The sequence below is a fragment of the Micromys minutus genome, assembly GCF_963924665.1.
Source record: "Micromys minutus genome assembly, chromosome: 8".
Classification (NCBI taxonomy): Eukaryota; Metazoa; Chordata; class Mammalia; order Rodentia; family Muridae; genus Micromys; species Micromys minutus.
The window spans coordinates 918,390-940,820 of NC_137977.1; the positions used below are offsets into that span (position 1 = coordinate 918,390).

General features: G+C 45.1%; 1 protein-coding gene across 2 annotated transcripts in view; it reads right to left on the reverse strand.

The window, feature by feature from the left end:
• TMEM241 (transmembrane protein 241) overlaps window positions 1-22,431 on the reverse strand; it is a gene marked incomplete at its 5' end in the record, with an annotated part of 98,056 nt that overhangs the window by 58,407 nt on the left and 17,218 nt on the right. The window contains 5 exons of one of the 2 annotated variants that reach the window (XM_080919813.1): window positions 645-690; window positions 2,047-2,095; window positions 3,698-3,749; window positions 5,847-5,872; window positions 17,031-17,108. In XM_080919813.1, the coding sequence (XP_080775939.1) occupies window positions 645-690; window positions 2,047-2,095; window positions 3,698-3,749; window positions 5,847-5,872; window positions 17,031-17,108 (251 nt within the window). The remainder of the gene's footprint in view (window positions 1-644; window positions 691-2,046; window positions 2,096-3,697; window positions 3,750-5,846; window positions 5,873-17,030; window positions 17,109-22,431) is intronic. The other variant, XM_080919814.1, reaches the window with a different exon arrangement.

The following is a 22,431-nucleotide window of genomic DNA, read 5'->3' on the forward strand; positions in this document are numbered from 1 at the left end:
CTCTATTAATAAATTCTACCTCTAAGTTATTGATTTCATAATTTATCAAAAGAGGAGTACTTCATATTTTAGATCAATTTCATCATTTAACCTGAAATAACATTTTAAATTCCATATAACTCATTGAACATGAAGCCTTCAACCCTGTGTTCTCTTTGGTTCAGGGAGGTGTTCTGTAGGCTACCAAAAGAGAAATGTGAACACCAACCCAGCCTTAAGTCCTACAATCTGTCCTCTGTGCAAGATATGCTAAAGCAGTGGTGACACAGAACCTGTAGGAGTAGCTAGCCAGTGTCCGATCTGACTTCAGGCTCACTCCACGAGAAGGAACACATGCCCAACACTGCCTGGATACTGAGAACTAGACACTAGATGCCCAGAGACCCAGGGTAAAAATCAAACACTGGTCAACAAAACAGAATAGAGGGATTCCAGTGACATCTGCTATAGTCACAGATCAGTGGCGTGCGGCCATTGTGAGAGAGACCTCCTTTGCAGCAGAAGGGAACAGATACAGAGTCTAAACCTGAGGTTTCCATGAACTCCCTCCTCTCAGAGTTGAGAAATCCCATGCTGCAGCTCCAGCTGGCAGAAGACCCATGTCATGTGTGGGTCTCATCTCCTCCCAAGCAATGAGAGCTTACCTTAGCATAGTGGGCTTCCGGGACTTCCGAAGGACTTTGTAAGAACCTGGACACGAAGGGACACGAGTCACTGACACTTTCTGTTTAAGGAGTTGCCTACACTTGCAGCAAAGCAGAAACCCACACGGAGAAGGGGACCTGGCTCCAGGCTCACTCTCCCTGTTTCACACTGACAGAGGTGCAGGGATGCAGATCTCACGCTGCTGCGCCGGCACGGCACGGCACGGCACGGCACGCACGGCACGGCACAGCACGCACGGCACGGCACGGCACGCACGGCACGGCACAGCACGCACGGCACAGCACGCACAGCACGCACGGCACGGCACGCACAGCACGCACGGCACAGCACGGCATGCAGGGCTCCGCACAGCACACACAGCAAGTCAGCCTAGCAGGAAGCGCTTCCCAGGAATGACCAGGTGGTACTGACAACGGGGCACTTTTAGTTCCTTCCCATGTTGCTTGTGGACAATGGAAACCCCCAAGATTTCTGATCACAACCAAATCAAACAAGAAATACTGAACTCGTGTCTCAAACTAAGATCAAGTCTTTTAACTTCACCTGCTTTGGACTTTTGTTTGCTACTGGAAAAATCTTAGGCCATTCTGAGTGTTAGGTCTCAAAGCCTATAATCCAGAAATGAGCCCAAGCAGGAGTATGGAGTTTCTGTTGGTCAGATAAAACAAGCATTCCTTAGGAACTTGTGAAATGAGTTTTCCTTCCCCACTCGGAGCTCCCTCCAGCCGCTCACCCTCTTTCCATCCGACCTCTCCCTCTCTGCTGTTCTCTTGCACTTTTTCTGATGCACGCTGTCTCTTGCCACCTCCTCTCCACTTCCCCAGCCCTGGCCATGACCAACTGCTTTCCTTTGTCTCTGCTCTGGACTCTTGTAGACACCTCTGGATAATAAATTAACCCTGGGTCCTACTGGAGTGGTCATGACAGAAGTTACTGAGTCCCCTCACAGACACTGAGCCCACTACTTCTAGGAAAGACCAACCAGCGTCACAAATGAAACCAAAGCCAGGCGTTGTGGCGCATGCCTTGTGTACCTTCCCAGCACTCGGGAGGCAGAGGCAGGTGGGTCTCTGTGAGTTCAAGGCCAGCCTGGTCTACAAAGACAGCCAGGGCTACACAGAGAAACCCAATCTTGAAAAACAAAGACAAAAAGACAAATGAACCCCAAACCGAGGAGAGTTTGGCACAAAAGAGAATTGTGTTGAAAATGTAAATATTTGGGGAAAAGTTCAAAATAGAAACAAAAAATCTGGAAAGTGTCCATTTTACTTTAATCTTAATATTTTAATGTTCCTATTGTCTAGGGTCACTAAAAAATGACTACACAGTAAAAGTTTAATAACAATCCTCTACTGATTAAGAAAAGACTTAAAAACTTACCAACACAAAAAAAGTGGATTAGAGCCCAAAAATATCCATTTGGGTCAAACTGTAAGACAGGATTAAAGGCAAAGGGTCAAGTTATAGACGGGCAGGAATTTGCACAGCAGTCAGGAATCAGACGGTAAACAGACAGTGGAAGGTCCCAGAGCACCCTCCTGGGACTTAGAATCAGTTCCCACCCAGAGGCCCCAGATATCTTCCTGGGTTCCCCAGTACCCTACTCTGCCACCACCCCTGATGTGTTCAAGTACAAGTTCATGACATCCAGAGATTTGTGTGTTATGGCAAAGAATGGAATCTAACCCAAGATAGAGACAAGCTACTGTCCCCTCCCTCAAGCGGTAACCTGGTTGTGTGCACTGGGATTTTAGGCTTGCACCACACCCGGCTTTTTTTAAACTTGGGCGTTAGATATCCACACTCTGGTCCTCAAGTACTTACTCAATGAGCCATCTCTCTCGCCCATGTTGTGAGACTTTAAATGAGTCAAACTACACAAGGCTCAGAGCCTGTCATAAGCTAAGTCCCATAAATGTTACTTTTTCTACTTTTAGAGCCTCTCAGAGACTCCCCAGCCTCAGTGTTTCCCTGGGCAGAGCCCTTGCCTGTCTGTGTCAAAATGATCTTCATCTGTTTCCCTCCCCTTTATTCTAAATGTCTCCAATTTCTGCTGGAATAGACAGTGTTCATATCCTTGGAGCCTCGGTGCCTGACACTCAGTAGAGTCTTAACACTAGGGGAGAAAGGAGGAAAGCCAAAGATTTACCTCAAAAAAGGGTAATTGTTGAGGTCTGGTCTGTTGCTATGTATTGTATGCTAAATTTTGGCCCCAAGATCTGGTTGCCCACTAACCCCATCCCCAACACACACACACACACACACACACACACACACACACACACACACACACACCAGGACAAGGAGATCCTCATGTACACCAAGTGATACTATATAACTCAGCTCCTTAATTTATACTATTGGTTAAATGCTCACAGCCTGTAGCTGGACAGAAGAGAGGTAAGCAGGGCTTCAGTTCTTAAGCTTGGGGTCTGAGGCAGAACCACAAGGATGAGAAGCCATGGGGTAGAGGGGCCGTGAGAACAGGGCCATGGGGGCTGACAGAACGGGAGCAGCCCAGGAGGAATGTGGTGAGCTACACATCAGGTTATTGATAGCAAAGTAGACAAAATAGCATAAAGGGTTGATACCTGCCCGGCTCTGGTGCATTTAAGTCTTATAAATATAAAGGTTTTGTGTCTTTGAGCTATAAACTCCCAATTAATATTCACCACAATGAGGTGATTACTAGGGCTGAAAGGGGCCTTTAAGTAACTCATAGGATAAACTACATCTGGCTCAGGATGCCAGTGCAAACCCCCAGCAGAAGACATTTTAGGATGAGAGGGACAATCAACTTTGAATCAGCGCCTGAGTGTGAATCAGTTACTTAGGTGTGGGATCAAAGTTTCCTGAGGCACTTACACAGGTCAGACTGCACCCCTCCAGGAGCCATTGTTCCAAGGCCTGGAGAAAAGGCAGGCTGAGCCACCAGGCAACCGGCCTGATAGCCTTGGTAGGCCATGCCATTCTGGTTCTAAAGGAAAGAGCCGCAGAAGTGATGAAAAGTACCAAGTTCACCCGGACTTACCTCAGAGTCCTGGAAGGGAAGGCACCCTGCAGCAGCCAAGACAAAGAGGGCACTGTGGGCAGGCACAGAAGACAGGCAGCCTCAGCTTTCAGTACGTCTCAGAGTGTGCAGACTGAGACATATCCAGTTCCCTGAGCATCTCTGAGAGACCCGCTCCCTACAGCTCACAGTATGTGCTCCTCTGACCACAGGTGTCTCTTCCTAAAGCTGGAGCCACAGAGGGTCTGAGAACTAGAGCTGCCTCACTCCAAACATGCTCACGTCAACCTTTTAAAACTATATTTATTGATTGATGTGTGTGTGTGTGTGTGTGTGTGTGTGTGTGTGTGTGTGTAAGGCTGAAGATCTGGCTGATATTGAAAACACATGCCATCCTGTAGGGGGAAACTTCTATAAAAGACAAAATGGAATACTGACGAAATTTAAACATAAACTCAGTATCAGATAAGGGCTGTGTACTGCACCCAGACTTGCAGAGCTATTGGGACCCAAGGCAAAATGAGGCACTGGGGACCCCTCATAGCTGGGCCCTCGTTATGAGCCAGAATAACATGAGCCAGCCACAGCCCAGAGGCCTCTGCACTCACCTGCCCTCCTGACAGCTGTGCTGTCCAAAAGATAATGAAGGATAAGGAAGGCAGGGAAGGATGGGAGGAGGGACCAGCACAGCAGGGGAGGAGGAGAATCTGGGTGGGCTCACGGGAAATGAGGGGTGAGAATGGACGGGCTCCCACAGCACCTACCCTCAAGCCACACTGACTGCATCAAGTAGTCACTCACGAGTCACCAGCAGCTTTTTACAACAGCTAAGTTCCCTCTAATGAAGAGGATGGGTCCTAAGGTTGTGCTGACATTTGTTTTCAAGTTGCAACCTGTACTGAAAGCCATGGGAGGTGAGGGGAATCCATTCAGCAGCACAACTAAACCAATCCATCAGGCAGCTCACTGCCGGTTTGCCCTCAGGGTGCAGCTTCTCTGTCACTGCTGAGGGAGAAGGCTGCGGGGCAACAGAGCACTGTCAGAGTAAGGACCCCTACATCAGAGTCTGGCCTGCCTGGGACCCTCTTGGCTGAGACCCCTCTAAGGCACAGGGCATTTTAAAACCTATCTATGCTCACAGCCTGGACCCGCAGTTCAGACCCTGAGATTTACCATCATGGGAAATCATAGACCCCATTGTACATAGTCTATATCAACTTTACCCAAGAAAGGAGAGCGCTCAGTTGAGGAGCCGCCACCATAAGATCTAGCTGTAAGGCATTTTCTTATTTAGTGAACAACAGGGGAGGGCCCAGCCCACTGCGGGTGGCGCCACCCACAGTCTGGTGGTCCTGGGTCCTATAAGGAAGCAGGCTGAGCAAGCCAGGATGAGCAAGCCTGAAGCAGCACCTCTTCACGGCCTCTGCACCAGTCCTGCCTCTAGGTTCCTCCCCTGCTTGAAGTGGCTGTCCTGACTTCCTTTGACAATGAACTGTGATGTGGAAGTGTGAGCTGAATAAACCCTTTCTTCAACTTGCTTTTTGGTCATGGTGTTTTATCATTGCAATGGAAACCCTGACTAAGACACCTAATAATTCAAATATCATTTTAAATATACAAGGATGCACACATACATGTTCATGTGTAAAGGGGTACACATGGAGAGGTACACATGTGTGTGAGTAAACATGTCATGCCACAGATATGATCCATTCTGTGTTCTGAGACAGGGTCTCCCCATTATATCCCACACTGGATTACAAACATCCACTGCCACACTGTGCTTTAAAGTGTGAGCAGGGACACCATGCTGTGTGATAAGCACTGTGAACTAGCTGTCTCCAGACCCTGCGTCCCCCACCCCACCCCCACCCGTCTGTAAGTCTTTAAGTCTTTTTTAAGTCTTTAAGTTGTTACATGGTTTTCACTTGGTTCTCCACCACACCATGCAATCAATGAAGTTCTGTGTACTCATCATGGAAATATAACACTGGGTTAGTTTTCCCCTCAGAAGAAAGTATTGCAAAAAGAAGAAAACAATTTAAAAAATGAGACACAAACCACAAATGTGTGACTGATGACTGTAAATGATAATAAATCCCTCCTTCAGCACTTATCAGCTGAGTTAAAATCAGGTTAAATCTTACACCCTTAGGCTGTTTCAACTTACCTACAGATCTTTGAGAGGGAGGTTTTCTGTATGAAAGTGAAGAGACAGGGTAATTAATCTTTCAAAACTCTTTAATTCCCTTGAACAGAAACATTTAGATTAAAAAACAAACAAATTACAAATGTTTTAGGGGTCTTAAAAGCTCACTGCCAGGGGACAGAGAGATGGCTCAGCAAAGAAGATCACTGGAGTTTAGGAATTCTGGCTATTCTTCCTAAGGCCCTGAGTTTAATTCTTAACACCCACATGGTGAAGGCCCAAGGGATCTATCTGATGCCCTCCTCTGATGTGTGTATATAGGTGTACATCATCCTGAAGCTGTTTGTATTTTAATGTTAATTCCACTTCCCCAAGAAACAGCTGCCCAGTCAAGTACTCAAGAGGTGACTTCATCTGAACCTTCCCATTTTAATTAGTAAAATAAAGGAAAGCCAGTGACTGGGAGGGGTGAGGGAGGAGGAGAGAGGAGAGGTCTGAGAGGTCAGAGGACGAGGGTGGAGGTTGTTGCAACATGGAGATTCACAAAGACCAGCTGGACCCAGGTGGGATTGATTGGCGTTAAATAGCAATGAACATTAAGGATTTTACAGGTCTAGTACCTCATATAGAAGGGCAGTTTGTGCCTTTGTCTATTTGATGCAATCTTGTTGTGTAGAGGGTTTGTGGTTTGAGAGTTGAATATATACACCTGTATGAAAAGCTATCCGGCTGTAGAGTTGTATTTATGTGGGATTTGGGGGTAGAGAAACACCCCAGGACAGAGGCAGAGAACAGGCAGTAAAAAACCGCCAGGGAAGGGAGTTGTTCGAATGGAGTGAGATATGGGTGGTGGCTTGGAACAGGTTACAAAGGTACTCTAGGCTCCGAACTAAAACCAGGCCTGAGGGGTGAGACCTCAGGCTCATAAAGAGATAAACCTATTTATTTATTTTTTAATATTTACTGCAACATATAGTCAGACAAAATATCTATATATATAAAATGCATACCTAAATAAATCTTTTATTTATTTATTTTAAAGAGAGCTTGCTAACATTTATTGTTTCCTGCAGCTTCTGCTGCTTGGACCAAACAAAAAATGGCACAGGGTAGAGCTGAGTCTGCCAAAGCCACTGGTGTGGTGTGAGGGTGTGACCATCTGCCAAAGCCCTCTGATCACTGGTGCAGCGTGAGCGTATGAACAACAGCATATCAGGGCCAATCTTCAAATCTTACACACAAATCAAGGACACAGAGAGATGTCAACATGATCTCCACAGGAAAGAAAACTAACCTCTAGGTAAACGTCTAGCCTCTATGTATGTATTAATTTATTCAGTACATGTATGTGTGACCTATGACTTTACATACACCACATGTGTACAGATGCCCACAGAGACAGAAGAGAGCACTGGATCATCTAGAAATGGAGTTACAAGGTTCTAAGACTTTTGATGTGGATGCTGGGAACTGAACCCATGTCCTCTGCAAATGCAATAAGTGGTCTTAACTTCTAAGCCATATCTCCTACCTCCTGCTTAATGTTTTTTGAGAGGGTGTTGGTCTTGCTATGTTTTCTAGATTATTCTTGAACTCCTCACTCAAGTAATCCTCCTGCATCAGCCTGTATAGCTAGGGGCATACATTACTGTGCACAACCACTCCGGTGTCTCTCTAAATATTCCTTTCATTCGCTCAGCTCTGACTGTTAGCATGGTTTCATATTCTGTGGTATGTGAAAAGTAAACAGAAATGAGGGTAAAGAACACTGAGTCTCACTCTTGGAAGAGAAAAAAGCAGATTTGGGAAACAGGAAACCTGGCATTGGAAATGAAGAGAATGTAACCTGGGTTCTTCCCTGACAACATCTTTTTAATCAGATCGAGTAAATTCACCCTTGGCACAGGAAAATGAAGGGTTAGCAGAGTCAGTTAGGAAGAATGACATATTCATTCTGGGTATTTCAGAATCATTTTACTATCTGAGACAAACTACAATTTTTGATGCCTATTCAGACAGCATTAAGTATAAGTGTGTTTTAAAGAAGCAAAAGGCTAAAAGCCAGGCCCAGTAACACACAGTAACAAAGGGCTAAAAGTCATCCCAGTGCTCCAGAGACTAAGGCAGGAGAACCATGAGTTCAAGGCCACTGTTAGCCAGTTCCAGAGCAGTCTGAGACCCTGTCCAAAACAAAACAAAACAAAAACAAAAACAACAACCTGATAAAAGAAGCACGTGGTCTGCTCTCTAGAATACCTTAAGTTTCCACATGTTGGTAAATAACCAAGTTTTTATCCTATTAATAAGTAGATATTAACAAAGCTATGGTTTGTCTCTTTGGGATCTTTGGAATACGGGAAGCGGGGCAAACATGGCTGTGCTGCCCCCTAGTGGGAAGAATGCCTGAGCTCATCAGACCAGTATTTTTAACCCTGTTATGTTAAGACAGAGACGGGAGGACTGCAAGTTCAAGGCTAGCCTGGGCTACACAGTGAGGAAGAAAAGGTCACAGTAACAAAAATTATAATGAGGGCAAAAATCACTCTGGATTATCTAATGTACTAAGGGCATTACCAATGCCAGTATGATTGTGGGTCAACAGCCATGGACTCTCCTATACAGATACTCAACAGAGAAAGGAAATCAGGGAAGAGGTTAAACCACAGCCTGCCTGCTAGTCCTCCAGTGACAGCCTCTCTGACCTTAGGTCACCAGCTCAAGAATCAAGAGTTGAAGGCCAGACACTCAGGACACAGACTTGGGAAGATCTTTGTGAGTCCAAGACTAGCCTTGATCTACATAATAAGATGCCAGGGCTACAAAGTGAGACCCTCACTACAAAAAAACCAACACAAACAAATAAACAGAAACCCAGAAAAGATTGCAATGCCAAACTGCTAGAAAAAAAAAAATCAAACACACAAAAACCCCACCTAGCTACACATGAGCAACAAGGGTCTGGTCTCCACATGTCCCACCCAATGTGGAAGCAGCAACAGCAATAAGGGCGCTAGGGGTGTACGAGGCCTGTTAAATAAAAGGCCATGTCTGTCATACATCTACATATATGCCATGGAAGGATGCAGGAACAGCTGAAGGTGAGAGGGACAAGCAATCCTAGAAAACGCTAGGTCTCACAGTCACTAAGGCCTCTGTCCAGGCGGAGTGGTTAACATGGGCAGAGCTGGAGCAGGACAAAGGAGCTCATCAAGCTTCCTGCTTAAGGAACTTAACCCTTGCTACTGTGTCCTCCCTATGATCCACTTGTTGGGGGGATTTAACCCTTGCTACTGTGTCCTCCCTATGATCCATTTGTTGGGGGGATTTAACCCTTGCTACTGTGTCCTCCCTATGATCCATTTGTTAGGGGGATTTAACCCTTGCTACTGCACTCCCCTGTGACCCATGAGTTGGGGATACTTAACCATTGCTACTGTGTGTAGATTTATGTTAAGTCAATACACAACTGGACAGGGAGAGGAGGTGGGAAAAAGGAGAGGAAGAGGAGGATTCAGGGAGGAAAATGGGAGAGGAAGGTCAAGGAGGGAGAGAGAGAGGAGGAGGAGTGGGAACAGAGGCCTGGAAAGTGATAAGGGATCTCCCAGGAGGGGAATAGAGTGTGTAGTGGTAAATCTGCCCAATACGGATGTGCAGCTTGTGTTCCTAATTACTGAGTTGTGTTTTCATTGAATGGGTTTATTTGGGTTGAAGAGGATATTGCAACAATTGGTGCTCAACGTGGGGCATGAATCCACAACACTGAGATTAAGTAAGAGTCTCATGCTCTACCAACCACCATCTCTCCAAAATCTTGGCCTGCTAGTTGGCCACTTCAAGAAGTGGATAAACAATTTCAAGGTGTTGGCACTTTATTCCAAATAAAGCAAAACACCAGGTAGCTTACATATACAGGACCAGAAGGTCAAATAGGAAAATTGAGGCTGATATAGCCATTAACTTATGGGGAAGAGATCTATTACAGCAGTGGAAAACCCAAATTAATATCCCCTCGGTTTCGGTGTCTGGTCATGAACACCGTCAGTCTCCTAATATAAATTTTAAATTAGTCAGGGAACGTCATCAAAGGCAGTTACAGACTGTCCAAGCTGTCCATAGAAAGGATACAACAGAGGCTGACAATTTAGCTCTAACCCAAGGAGCTACTCCTGGTACGATACCAACAGCCTTGCCGCTAAGGTGGTTGCCTGACCAACCTATTTGTATTAAACAGTGGTCTATGGCAAAGGAAAATTATAGTCATTAGAACAGCTAGTCCAGGAGCATCTGGAGGCTCAGCATATGGAAGAGTCTAACAGCCCTTGGAATTCTCCAGTATTTGTCATTTTAAAAAAAGCAGGCAAATGGAGGATGTTGACAGATCTCACAGTGATTAATAAGATTATTCAACTGATGGGTTCCCTGCAGCCTGGGATCCCACTGCCGTCCTTGTTACCTAAGGAATGGCCTATCATAGTGATTGACCTGAAAGATTGTTTTTTTCACAATTCCTTTACACGAATGTGATAAGAAAAGGTTTGCTTTTTCAATACCCAACTCCAATAGAGATCACCCAGTAAAAAGATATCAGTGAAAAGTCCTGCCACAAAGAATGTTAAATAGTCCTACCTTGTGTCAATATTTTGTACAACAGCCACTGGAAATGATTCAAAAAAAAATTTCCCCAATCTCTTATTTACCATTATATAGAAAACATATTATTGGCTGATTTGGATATAAATATCCTAGAAAAATGTTGATGAAGTAAAACAACAACAACAATAACAACAAAAAACCTTGCCTTGTTGGGGATTGCAAATTGCCCCTGAAAAAAATACAAAGAGGGGATTCTATTAATTATCTAGGGTATTAAATAAGTCTGCAGAAGGTTAGGCCACAAACAGTGCAAATCAGAAGAAACCAATTAAGGACTCTTAATGATTTTCAGAAGCTACTGGGAGATATTAATTGGCTGAGGCCTGCAATTAGCTTGGCCACTCAAGACCTAAGCAATTTATTTCAAACCTTACAAGGTGATAAAGATTTAGATAGCCCAAGGAAACTATCAGCTGAGGCTGAGAAAGAGTTAGCTTTGGTAGAAAAGAAATTGCAGGATGCACATCTAGATCATATTGATTCAAAGATGGACTGCATCTTAGTCATTTTACCTTCTACTCTTTCTCCTACAGAAATTCTTATGCAGAGGGAAGATTATATCTTAGAATGGATACTTTTAGCACATAAACAGAGTAAGAAACTGAAAACCTACATTGAGAAGGTCTCTGAATGAGACTTCGACAATTAGTTGGAATCGATCCTGCTGAAATTGTGGTACCTTTTATTAATGCAGAAATTCCTCCTTATGGGCACAAGATGAACACTGGCAAAGAGCATGTAATTTCTTGGGAGAGATTAACAACAGATACCCTAAAAGCAAGTGATTTCAGTTCATAAAAAGAACTAATTGGATTCTCCCTTGTACAATAAAGGGCACTCCAATATCTAGAGCTCCTACATTTTATACTGATGCCAGTAAGTCAGGAAAGGCTGGATATACATCAGAAGATGTAAGGTGGATGAGAGTCCCTAAAAGTCAGTTCAAAAGTCTGAATTATATGCACTATTCCTGGTGTTTTCAGATTTTCAAGAGCCTCTTAATATAGTAACTGGCTCTCAATATGCAGAAAGGGTTGTTTTACACATAGAGACTGCTGAACTTATTCAGGATGATTCTGAATTGACTTCACTATTTATTCAGCTACAACAAATGATCAGAAATAAAAGTTATCATATATATATATATATATATATATATATATATATATATATATATATATATATATATATATATATATATATATATATCACACATAAGGTTTCATACAGGTCTGCCCTCTAGTGCAAGGTAATAACGAAATTGACCAGCTATTGATAGGAACTGTACTAGAGACTTCAAAATTCCATAAAAAACACAATGTTAAAGAAAAAGTTCTCTATCACTTGGCAACAAGCCAAGGAAATTGTGAGGCAAGGTCCTACTTGCTCATTATACAACCAAACTTCATTGCCTACAAGAACTAACCGCAAGGGTACTCAAAGAAATGAAATTTGGCAGATGGATGTCTTCCAGTAAGTTTGGAAAATTGAAATATGTGCACCGTACTATAGACACATATTCAGGATTTCAATGGGCAATTGCCTTAGCGTCAAAAAAGGCTGATTCTGTAATTACACATTTGTTAGAAGTTATGGCCATTATTGGAATACACATACAAATTAAAACAGACAATGGTCCAGAGTATATCTCTAATAAGATGAAGCTGTTTATTGAATATTATAATATAAAACATGTTACAGTCATATCATACAATCGTACAGGATGAGAGACTGTGGAGAGATCTAATCGAACTCTAAAAGAGATGCTTAATAGGCCAAAGGGGAAAACAACCCCCCCCTCCAGAGATAGATTACATAGTGCCTTATTAACCTTAAAATTTTTAATGTTAATGAACAAAACAGCATAGCTGCTGAAAGACACTGGATTGTGGAAAAAAACCCACTGAATTAAACTAGCCTGTTTATAGTAAGGATATTCTGACATCAGAATGGAAAATGGGGAATGTATTATGCTGGGGTAGGGGTTATGCCTATGTTTACACAGGAAAAGAAAAGCTGTGGGTTCCTTCCAAGTTGATAAAGATCAGACATGACCAAGGGAGGCCTCCTGAAGACCTTGGTGACCGAGAAGAAAAGGGAGACTGACTCAATCAACAAGTAGGTGATGTATATGTGGTAATGTTTATGTCTCTGTATGGAAACAGCTCTGGAACCGGCCGAGACTAAAATGTCTATGTACATCCAGTAACATTGATTGGGCACAAGTTTCTCATGACTTGTTATTACATTCCATCCTTCAAGATGACATGTATGCAGAATTATATTACAGTTTGATTATGTGATCAAACTAACCTGAAAAAAGACAGTTATCTTTATCAATCTTCATTAACCAATCTATATACCCTGCACACTCCATGTGAATGTCCTTACACAACTATATGATGCTTGTAAGTTTTGTGTGCTGCAGGATGAAAGAAGAGAAAGACAGCCCTGAAAAGATCCACACTCTGGAATGCTGAGATTCTGGGACCTTCCATTCCAGCTCTGAGTTTCATTCTACCTCAACTACATTGAAGCTACTTGTTTTAAAGCCTTGCTTCCAGAATGTTTCCAGAATCTTTCAGCCTTTCTGACTGTCATAGTCAAGATGTCAGCTAAGTAGTGAACTTTCTCAGCACATAGTGACTGGAAGGCAAATGATGCCAGCTGGCTCTCCTGTGACAAAGGTAGTTTTCCTATTTTCCCTTGGGCCTCCTGAAGGAAATTCTTCACCCCAGTTCAGCTGGAAGCAGATAAGAAACCTTTGTCCCAGTTCCTTATGTGGGGGTGGATGGTTCTGGTTATTTTTTGAATTATAGATATGTTGTCATTTAAGAGCCACTTTACAAATGCAGCTTTGACAGGGAGGGAACTAAAGAGTTTAAACTCGGGAACTGCTACCTTTCCTCTATCCTTCCTTCTTAGGTGGGGAAAGGGGCTGGAGGGAAAATGGAGGATACAGTAATATTATGAAAGTTAGAGACATAAGAATAATTTAGTAAATTTACTCTCAAACAAGATGTTACATAGCATATCTTACATTAGTGAAATCTTTGTAATTGATACAAGGTTGAGGTTGCGCTCTTTACATGGGTATGACTTCATTTGATACAAGTCTAATGTTTTCACTAGTATAGTTTCTTATTGATTTAAAATTGAGATTTATATTGTTACTTTCATATAGGCATTGTACCTATACAATACATTTGGGAATATAAGGCTTGCACCCAGTCCTATAACTGCTATCATACACTGTTTTTAGTTGATTAATCAATACTAGCTAAGGGCCAGATAGTAAACTCATGGTTCTGAGTCAATACAGAATGTTTTTAAATATTTCAATTAAAAATGGCCAAGAGTATTCAAGGCTTAACAGTTCATAAATGCTTTTTGTAGTTAGATGGTTTTCAAAAACATCAGAAATCCATAAATCATGACATTTAATTTTTTTTTTTTTTTGAGACAAAACTGCTCCTTACAGTTTCCCTTTGGTAGAAGAAATGAAGAAATTGAGCATCTCTACCTCGAGGTGAGGTATAGTTTGGTGGCTAGGCAGCCACTGGGCAAAACTGCCAAATTCATCAACAGACTATTACTGTCCAAAAAGAGACATTTGTGCAGAATAGTTGACTGATAATCTTTGCCGAGCCAAAACTATCATCCCTTCGAGATTTTTGCATTTCTAGGTCTATCAGTGAACCTAGGCCAGAAGGCCGAAGACTCACTCTCGTGTTGCTAACAGGGGACTGCTGGTGGAGATCTGTCTCTACAACCTCTCTCAGCTCTGGAAACCCTGTTAGGCTTCCTACGTTTTTAGATATTCGGCCATTCTCAGATTTCTGACAGAGTTCAAGAATAATTTAGTCTTATAGCCTATCCAAGATAATTAACTTTGAGAAAACACAGTCATTTAGAATATTTTCAGGTGATAACAGTTATACACAGATTACATTTAAAAGCAAAAGTGTTTTTTTGTTTTGTCTTTTTGTTTGTTTTTTAAGGTAAACAAAAATAGTAATATGTAGATTTATGGTAAGTCAATACACAATTGGACAGGGAGAGGAGGTGGGAAAAAGGAGATGAAATGGAAGAGGTGGAGTCAGGGAGATAAACGGGAGAGGGGAGTCAAGGAGGGAGAGAGAGAGAGAGGAGAAGCGGGAACAGGAGGCCTGGAAAATCAGAAAGTGATAAGGGATCTCCTAGGAGGGGAATAGAGAGTATAGTGGTAAATCTGCCCAATATAGATGTGCAGCTTGTGTTCCTAACTACTGAGTTGTGTTTTTCTTCAATGGGTTTATTTGGGTTGAAGAGGATATTGCAACAAATTGGGGACTTTCGTTGAAGAGGATATTGTAACAACTGTGTCCTCCCTATGGTCCATTTGCTGGGGTTACTTAACTTGCTATTGTGTCCCCCTGTAACCTATGAGTTGAGTGTCATTAATATGGTCTTTCACAGACAAGGGCCCCAAAAGGAAAGGACCCATTTTAGGGGTTACTATTAGAACAGGCAAAATTTGGGGAAGCAGAGAGAAAAAGCAGCTCCTCAAAGAGAAAGCTTAAAAGTTAAAAGCTAACATTTCAGAAAACAACCCTCAAATCACCATTGTTTGGTTACAAAACGAGCCAGGAGGCAGGTGATAGGGCTCAGCAGGTAAAGGTACTAACTGTGCAGGACTCAAGCTGAGCTCAGTCCCTGGGACTCACGGAAACATGCAAGAGAACCCAGTCTACAGAGTTCTCCTCTCATTTCACATGTACGTAGTCATTCTTGCCCCCTGGTCACAAACACACACACACACACACACACACACACACACACACACAGAAGGGGGAGGGGGAGGATTTGGGGCTCAGATACAGTGTTTGAATAGTGCATGCACAAGCCTTTGGTCTGATCCCCACTAACACTTGAGTGGAACACGCCTGTTGCCCTTAGCTACACAGTAAGATCCAGGCTAGCCTGAGGTACCCACAACTCAACAACAAATCACAAAAACCAGAAAGGCAGCTTGGGCCTTAAACTGACTACATAGTTAAAAGGTAATGTTTTAACATCCCGAAAGATATATTTAGTCTCCTCCTTGGCCTAAAGCTAAGCTCTTGGTAACAAAGTAGTCAAGCATCTCCCATCTAATTCCCTGTCCTGGGCTGTAAGGGCAACCTTCTGACTGCAAAGTTAAGCCAACAGTGAAAGATTGTTTAGTCACTTTCTAACTTGATTGGCCTGAGGATGTGAAATGGGATTTCTGTCAGGTGTAGGGAGCAGAATGTACCTTTCAAGCCTCTCCAATAAAAGGCTCACTAGTGGGACTGCTCCCTTATTCTTTCTCCACTGTCCTACCTCCATTCTCCTGGGCCACTCTGTTCATTATAGCTTGCTTACTCTTGGGAAGATGCTCCAACAAAGACATACCTGACCGTAGCTGCACTCTAAGACCCCACTTATCTTCCAGTTCTTTAGTAAAGTATCTAATAGGTTAGGACTGGAAAGAAAAGCCAATCTCTGTAGAGGGGAAAAGGGTCACACTCTGTATGAAACTCAGATGTGTGCTTCCCTGTAGTGCTGAGACTAGCTCCAAACGGGAATGCTTTCCCTCAGCAGATTTATCTTTGTCTCCTGAGGGTCTGGGTCTTTCCTGGCCTGGGGTCCAGCTGCATTTCCCATCATCAAGCAAGCTGGGCTCCCTGAATCAGTGAATTGTCAGTCTTGACTAGAAAACTTGGGGAAAGGACAGATATCGAGTCTGTGCCCCGTGGGGCAGTAGACTATGCCAGGAAACCTGGTAATGTTGAGGTGGGTTCAGAAACTCCAGCACCTCATACCTGAGGACAGTAGGCATTTAACCTGTTCCTGACCAGATTCCTGACCTAGAACATGAGACCACACTCTCCACATAAAGAACCCGACCTATAGTCGCACAGCACAGACCACAGAGTTCTACATGTTAATAAGGTATCTAGAGGCCCTGAGGGTTTAGCCAATAGGCTCCCATTTCCAGTCATTTCTTCCTGCAAAAGTTATTTAATCTCTGGTCCACCCTGAGGAAGTGGTATATACCCATTTCCCACGACAATGAATGAACAGTATGGGCAAGCAAGGACTGTCTCTCTCGTCAAGAACCACAGTGGGGAAAGCCTCTGCACTGCCTAAGTCTCCTGGACGTTTACCCCTGAGCTAAGCTGGGGAGGGCTCAGCTCAGCCCACTGTGGGTGGGGCCACACCTGGGCTGATGACCCTTGATCTTTCTATAAGAAAGTAGGCTGAGTAAGCCATGAGGAGCAAGCTAGTAAGTGGCACCCCTCCAAGGCCTCTGCATCAGTTCTGTCTCCAGGATGAGTTCCTGCCCTGCTCGAGTTGCTGCCTTCACTGCTTTTGAAATTAACTCTTATGTGGAACGTGAGTGAACTAAGTCCTTCCCTCGTCCGGTTGCTCTTGGTCATGGATTTCGTCACAATAGTAATGCTAACCAGGACAGGACACTGAGTGAAAAGCAGATCTGTGACATTTAAAGCAAGGGCTGTGAAACTAGCATTTTGCTTGATCCCTTACCTCTTTCCAGACATACTTCTGGTACCCACAGGTGAGAACTTCAGCTACGTTATGCAAAATGAAAAACACAGGAACAGCCTGAAAGCAAACAGAACAACAAACATGGAAAGACTTCCTCTATCGTACAGCTCCATGATTCCAGCCTTTTACTGAAAAAAGAAAAAGGTGCATGGGAGCGCCCAGCACTCACGCCCTCTCCAACAGAGTCGTCTAGCCCTGCACTTTGCTGAGGTGCTCCTTTTCCCTCCAACATTTACTTACTTATTCTGCATGAGTGCTTTCTCTGCGTGCGACTTTGTACCGTGTGCATGCAATGTCCCTGGAGGACAGAGGGCATCGGATTTGCTGGAACTGGAGTTACAGATGGTAGAAGCCACTATGAGGGTGCTCAGAACTGAACCTGGGTCCTCTGCAAGAGCAACAGGCATTCCTAACCACTGAGTGGTCTCTCCAGCCTTGCAGTGTTAATCTTGGTGGAGTGTATGACAAGGTTACTCTCCTACTGCATGTTTTCATCATAAGCACCTCCTGTGGATTACGCACTATGCCGGGTCCAGGGAACAAACCCTAGGAGCAAGGTGGAAACACGGTAGAGAACGTGTCCCCGGCAGGCAAGAGCTCAGGTGGAGCACACTACAAGACACAGCCAACCCAGCCAGGGAAGAACCAGCCTACGGCTGAAACAACGGCCGTTAAGTTCATCAAGCTAAGAACAATTTTAAAACTTATTGATTCTTTGTGAATTTTTCATGATGCACCCCAATCCACTCATCTCCCCTCCCCTCGTACCTGTCCTCTACCCTTGCCACCTCCCCCAAATGAACAAAACTGGCTGTGGAAGCTGTAGTGTGTCACAGTGTTCACACTCCACGCTTCTTTGCTTGCAGATGGTCACTGCCCTGAGTCGCTGCTCTGCTGCAAGGCCCTGGCTTCTGCTACTCTACCAATCCTGGATCCCCACGGGCTCCTCTCAGATACCCTGTTGCTGCCCTGTGTCCTGAAGATCCTGTAGCTCTTGGACTGGCCCTTTGTGCACTCCAGCCTTGTGATAGGGAAGATGTGGAGCCAGTTCAATCCCTGGGCCTGAGAGTGCTCTGAGCTGGTCGGCCCGCTGACTCTCCTGCTCTCTAGGCCGCCTCACTTGCAACCATCCAGGGCCAGCTCTACTCTGCTCAAGTGAGGTGCAGGGCCTGCTCTCCCAAGCGGTGCCGCAGGTAGGGCCCAGGCCAGCTCTTTGCTCTCATGACCACGAGGCCAGGTCTCTTGCCTATGACAGGTGGTGAGGGGCCAGAGGGGAGGAGGACATCTCTCCCTCGTCCACACCACAGCACAGTAAATGAGTGGTAGGGCCAAGTTTCCCAGGTTCATATCTTTGGTGCTGGATCACCTGCAAATTCTACAACGTATGGGTGCCCGCTCTCTTGAATCCTGAAGCTGGCTGGGGCGGGGGCAGCTTTCTAGATCCCATACCCTGAGGCTCAGCTCTCCCATGATGCCCTGGCGAGGGGCTGGGCCAGCTCTGTGCAGCCTTCAGACATCAACTGTCCCTGGGCAGCAGCAGGAATCTCTGCCAGCCTTCAGTGGTAACAGACCCCTGTGCTGCAGTACCATGGACCCAGTCACAGCCCTAGCGGCAGCTCAGGCCAGAACCCCACTGGCCCATGGTCTCACCAGCTCCTCACAGCAGGCTGCTCCCCACTACCCTCAGGTCTCCATTTCTGCCTCTCTTCACTGTGCCCACGTCCTTGGTCTCTTTTTCTCTTCCATTTCTCCATCACTAACTTGATCCTCTTAGGGTCTCTGGGTGTCAGAGGGGACACCACCCCTCGTGTCCGGGAAGATGTGTGAAGAGCATGATGCAGCTGATCACACTGATCACACTGCCTCCTCCTGTCAGAAGTCTTGTTCTATTACCATGACAAGACACCAGAGAACACAACTCACACAGGAGTTTGTTCAGGGTTTGCTTAGGGTCATGGCCTTCGCAGCAGAGAACATGGAAGGAGGCAAGCGGGCCAGAGAGCAGCAGCTGTGAGCTCACCTCTTGAGGCAGAGAGAGCTACTGGAATGGTGTGGGCTCTTAAAACCCCAAAGCCCATTTACTCCAGTGACATCCCTCCTCCTCCAACAAGGCCACACTTCCTACCTAGACCTTGACCAACAGTTTCATGAACCGGGGACTAATCATCCAAACATATGAGCCTATGGGGCCATTTTCATTCAGACCACCACAGTCAGGAAGATGGGACCACCCCCAGGAACTCACTTTCTCTGGCAAAGATCCGCCTTCTACAGGTTCTACAGCCTTCAAATACAGAGTCACTGGTTGACAACCAGAAAGAATTATGCACTTGAGTCTACAGGAAACATCTCACATTCAAACCAAAACACTCCCCTTTATTACTCTTAGTGTAATTAGACAAAATTATGATGCATGCTAACAGTAATAACAGTAGGTCAAATACACAGAGTGCTTAATATACGGCAGGCAATCACTGCTACATAAACTTCATAAGAATTCTGAGACAGATGCTTCCAACATCCCCATTGTACAGATGGGAAAACTGAAGAAGATTCTGTTTCTGCTTTTTAACTTACCTCTTAACCACTTGAAACCATGTGTGTGTGTGTGTGTGTGTGTGTGTGTGTGTAATCTTTTGAGATAGGGTTTCTCCATGTAACCCTGGCTGTCCTAGAACTCAGAGACCCACCTGCCTTTGCCTCCTGAATGCTGGAGTGCAGGCATTCACCAACACTGCCAAGCATAAACTACTTTTTCTGAGTTACTGCTTTAATTACCAAGGCTTGAACTGAAGGCATACACACACACTATGAACTGAAGGCATACACACACACTATGAACTGAAGGCATACACACACACTATGAACTGAAGGCATATACACACACACACACACACACACTAGGCAAGGGTCTCTACTGTGGAGCCACGCCCCTTCTGAGAACACGTGCACATGAACAGTCCAGACCACCGAAAGAGGACTGGAAACAAGTTTACTTCATACCCCCACAACTCTGGAGACAACAACAAAAGCTCCTATCATGAGCTACATAAAACCCAAATCATGATTCTGAAAACTCATCTACCAAATGTAACCGGTCACACTGTACTGCATGCCAGTTCTTCCTAGAATAGGATTCTGAAGTCTTAGAAAGACTTTCCACGTAAAACCCTGAGCCTGAGCCTGGAGTAGCCGGAAGAAAGACACCAAGGATGCCACTGCGGTGAGTGGATGGTGAAGGAGCGACAGAAAAGACAGAGTACCCAGTGAGGAGCTAGGACAGCAAGGGTGGTTGAGGGTTGGCACACCGTGGTGGAATACAGAACTAGAGACTTGACAGGTATAAGGACCCTGCACAACCAGCTGAGGTCATGTGATGTGTGCACCGGGGCTACCACCAAAAGCCATGCCTGAGTCCATGGCCCTACCGCAGCTGGGGTCTGTGCTAATATCTGTGGCCTGAGCTGCTCCTGAGGCAGGGGGGTGGGGAAGGCAGGAGAGGCATGTGGATGTCTCTGGGCTGGGCTGCCACCTGAGGTCATGTTGAAGTCCTAGCACTATGCTGAGCTGGTTCCACCCCAGGTCTGAACAGCATGAGAGCAGGCTCTGGAGGTGTGGGTGCAGGAGAGCTGGCTGAAGGTCAGGTGTGACACATGCCTGTGCTAAAGGTCAGGTGTCACACAAGCCTTTACTCAAGGTCAGGTATGACACATGCCTGTACTCAGGGTCAGATGTGACACATGCTTGTGCTAAAGGTCAGATGTGACACTTGCCTGTATTCAAGCACTCAGCAGTCAGACAGTTGAAGACACCCTCCGCTACACAGTGCAGTTCCATGCCAGGCCAGGCCACATGACACCTTACCAGAAAGAAAAAGGAAGAAGGGAAGAAAGGGTGATAGGAAGGAGGGAGGGAGACAGACAGACAGACAGACTAAAAGAAGGAAAAGAGGGACGGGGAAGGAAAGGTGGGAGATGGAAACCAATCCAGTCCTAGTAAGGTGCCTAATCTGCATTTTCGTCCATAACCCTCAACTCCTAATGCTGTGACAGTTCCTCAACTTGTGGTGCCCCCAACCATGAAATCATTTTCATTGCTACTTCATAACTGGAATTGTGCTGCTCTTATAAATCATATAGTGGCAGGCAGTGGTGGCATGTGCCTTTAATCCCAACACTCAGGAAGCAGAGGCAGATGGATCTCTAAGTTCAAGGCCATTTTGGTTTTCAGAGTGAGTTCCAGGATAGCCAGGGCTACACAGAGAAACCCTGTCTAGAAAAGCTAACCAACCAGCCAACCAACCATAATGTAAATATTGGATATGCAGCATATCTGGTATCTGACTCTGGGAAAGGGTCAGTCAGCTCCACCCCAAAGCAGTCAAGGCCCACAGGCTGAGAAACACCGCTCTCAGCTTGCACCCCCAACCTTACCTACTCCAGAAAACGCACATTTTATTTCAATTCAGAAGCATCCAGATGACCTGCACTCGCCAACACTGGCAGACCTGTTTACAGAGAATGCAAACATCTGTCTTCACCCCTCAGCTCTGAGGCAATTCTGTCTTGCTGAGACTTCTGACCAGGAATTATAGTGAGTTATAATGGCCGTCAGACTGAGCTGTCCAAGGACTGCTGTTCAGGATGTGAGAACACCATCACTGTGACCTCACCCATTGTAGGAAGGCTGACAGGCAGACCTGAAGAAAGCCCAGCTCTGTCTGTCCTCAAGATTGCCAACAGGAAGTCCAGGTGTACACTTCAACAGTAGCTTTTGCTTTGGAGACGGTCTCCCTCTAACCCCACACCTTTTAATTTCCTCAAGGTCAGAAGCCATGTCATCTGTCTTTAAGCACACCGTAAGTCTCAAATGCCAATAGCATAAAACAATCCTCCTAGGCTGGGGCACAGTTTGGGTGATGGAACACTTGGCTAGAACTTCTTCTAGAATGAGAGCTGATGCCCTGCTTCCCCAAGACCTGCTGTGAACCAAAAGTCAGCGCAACTCAGCAAAGTGCTCAGGGCCAAAGGAGCCCGAGCCGGGGACCACTCCTAGAGCGGCATACGCCAGGCCTGAAGGTCTTCAAAAATAAAATAACAACAATAAAACCCTTAGAAAACACTCCTCTCTCCCTAACCTCTACGTATCAGTCAGTCTTAAGTCTGAGGTGAGAAATCCACAAAGAACTAACCCCTCACAGGGCCCAGCGCAGCTTGCTCAGGCTGCTCCCTGGAGCTGTACATCAGAACAGAATTCAAAGCTTTGTCAGATCAAGGGGGCCTTTTCTGAAGCACAGCCACTCAAAGTGTTTTGTATAACAATACACCCACAGATTTTACACCTAATACACTTACCCCTAATTCCTCACGGATTCATTAAC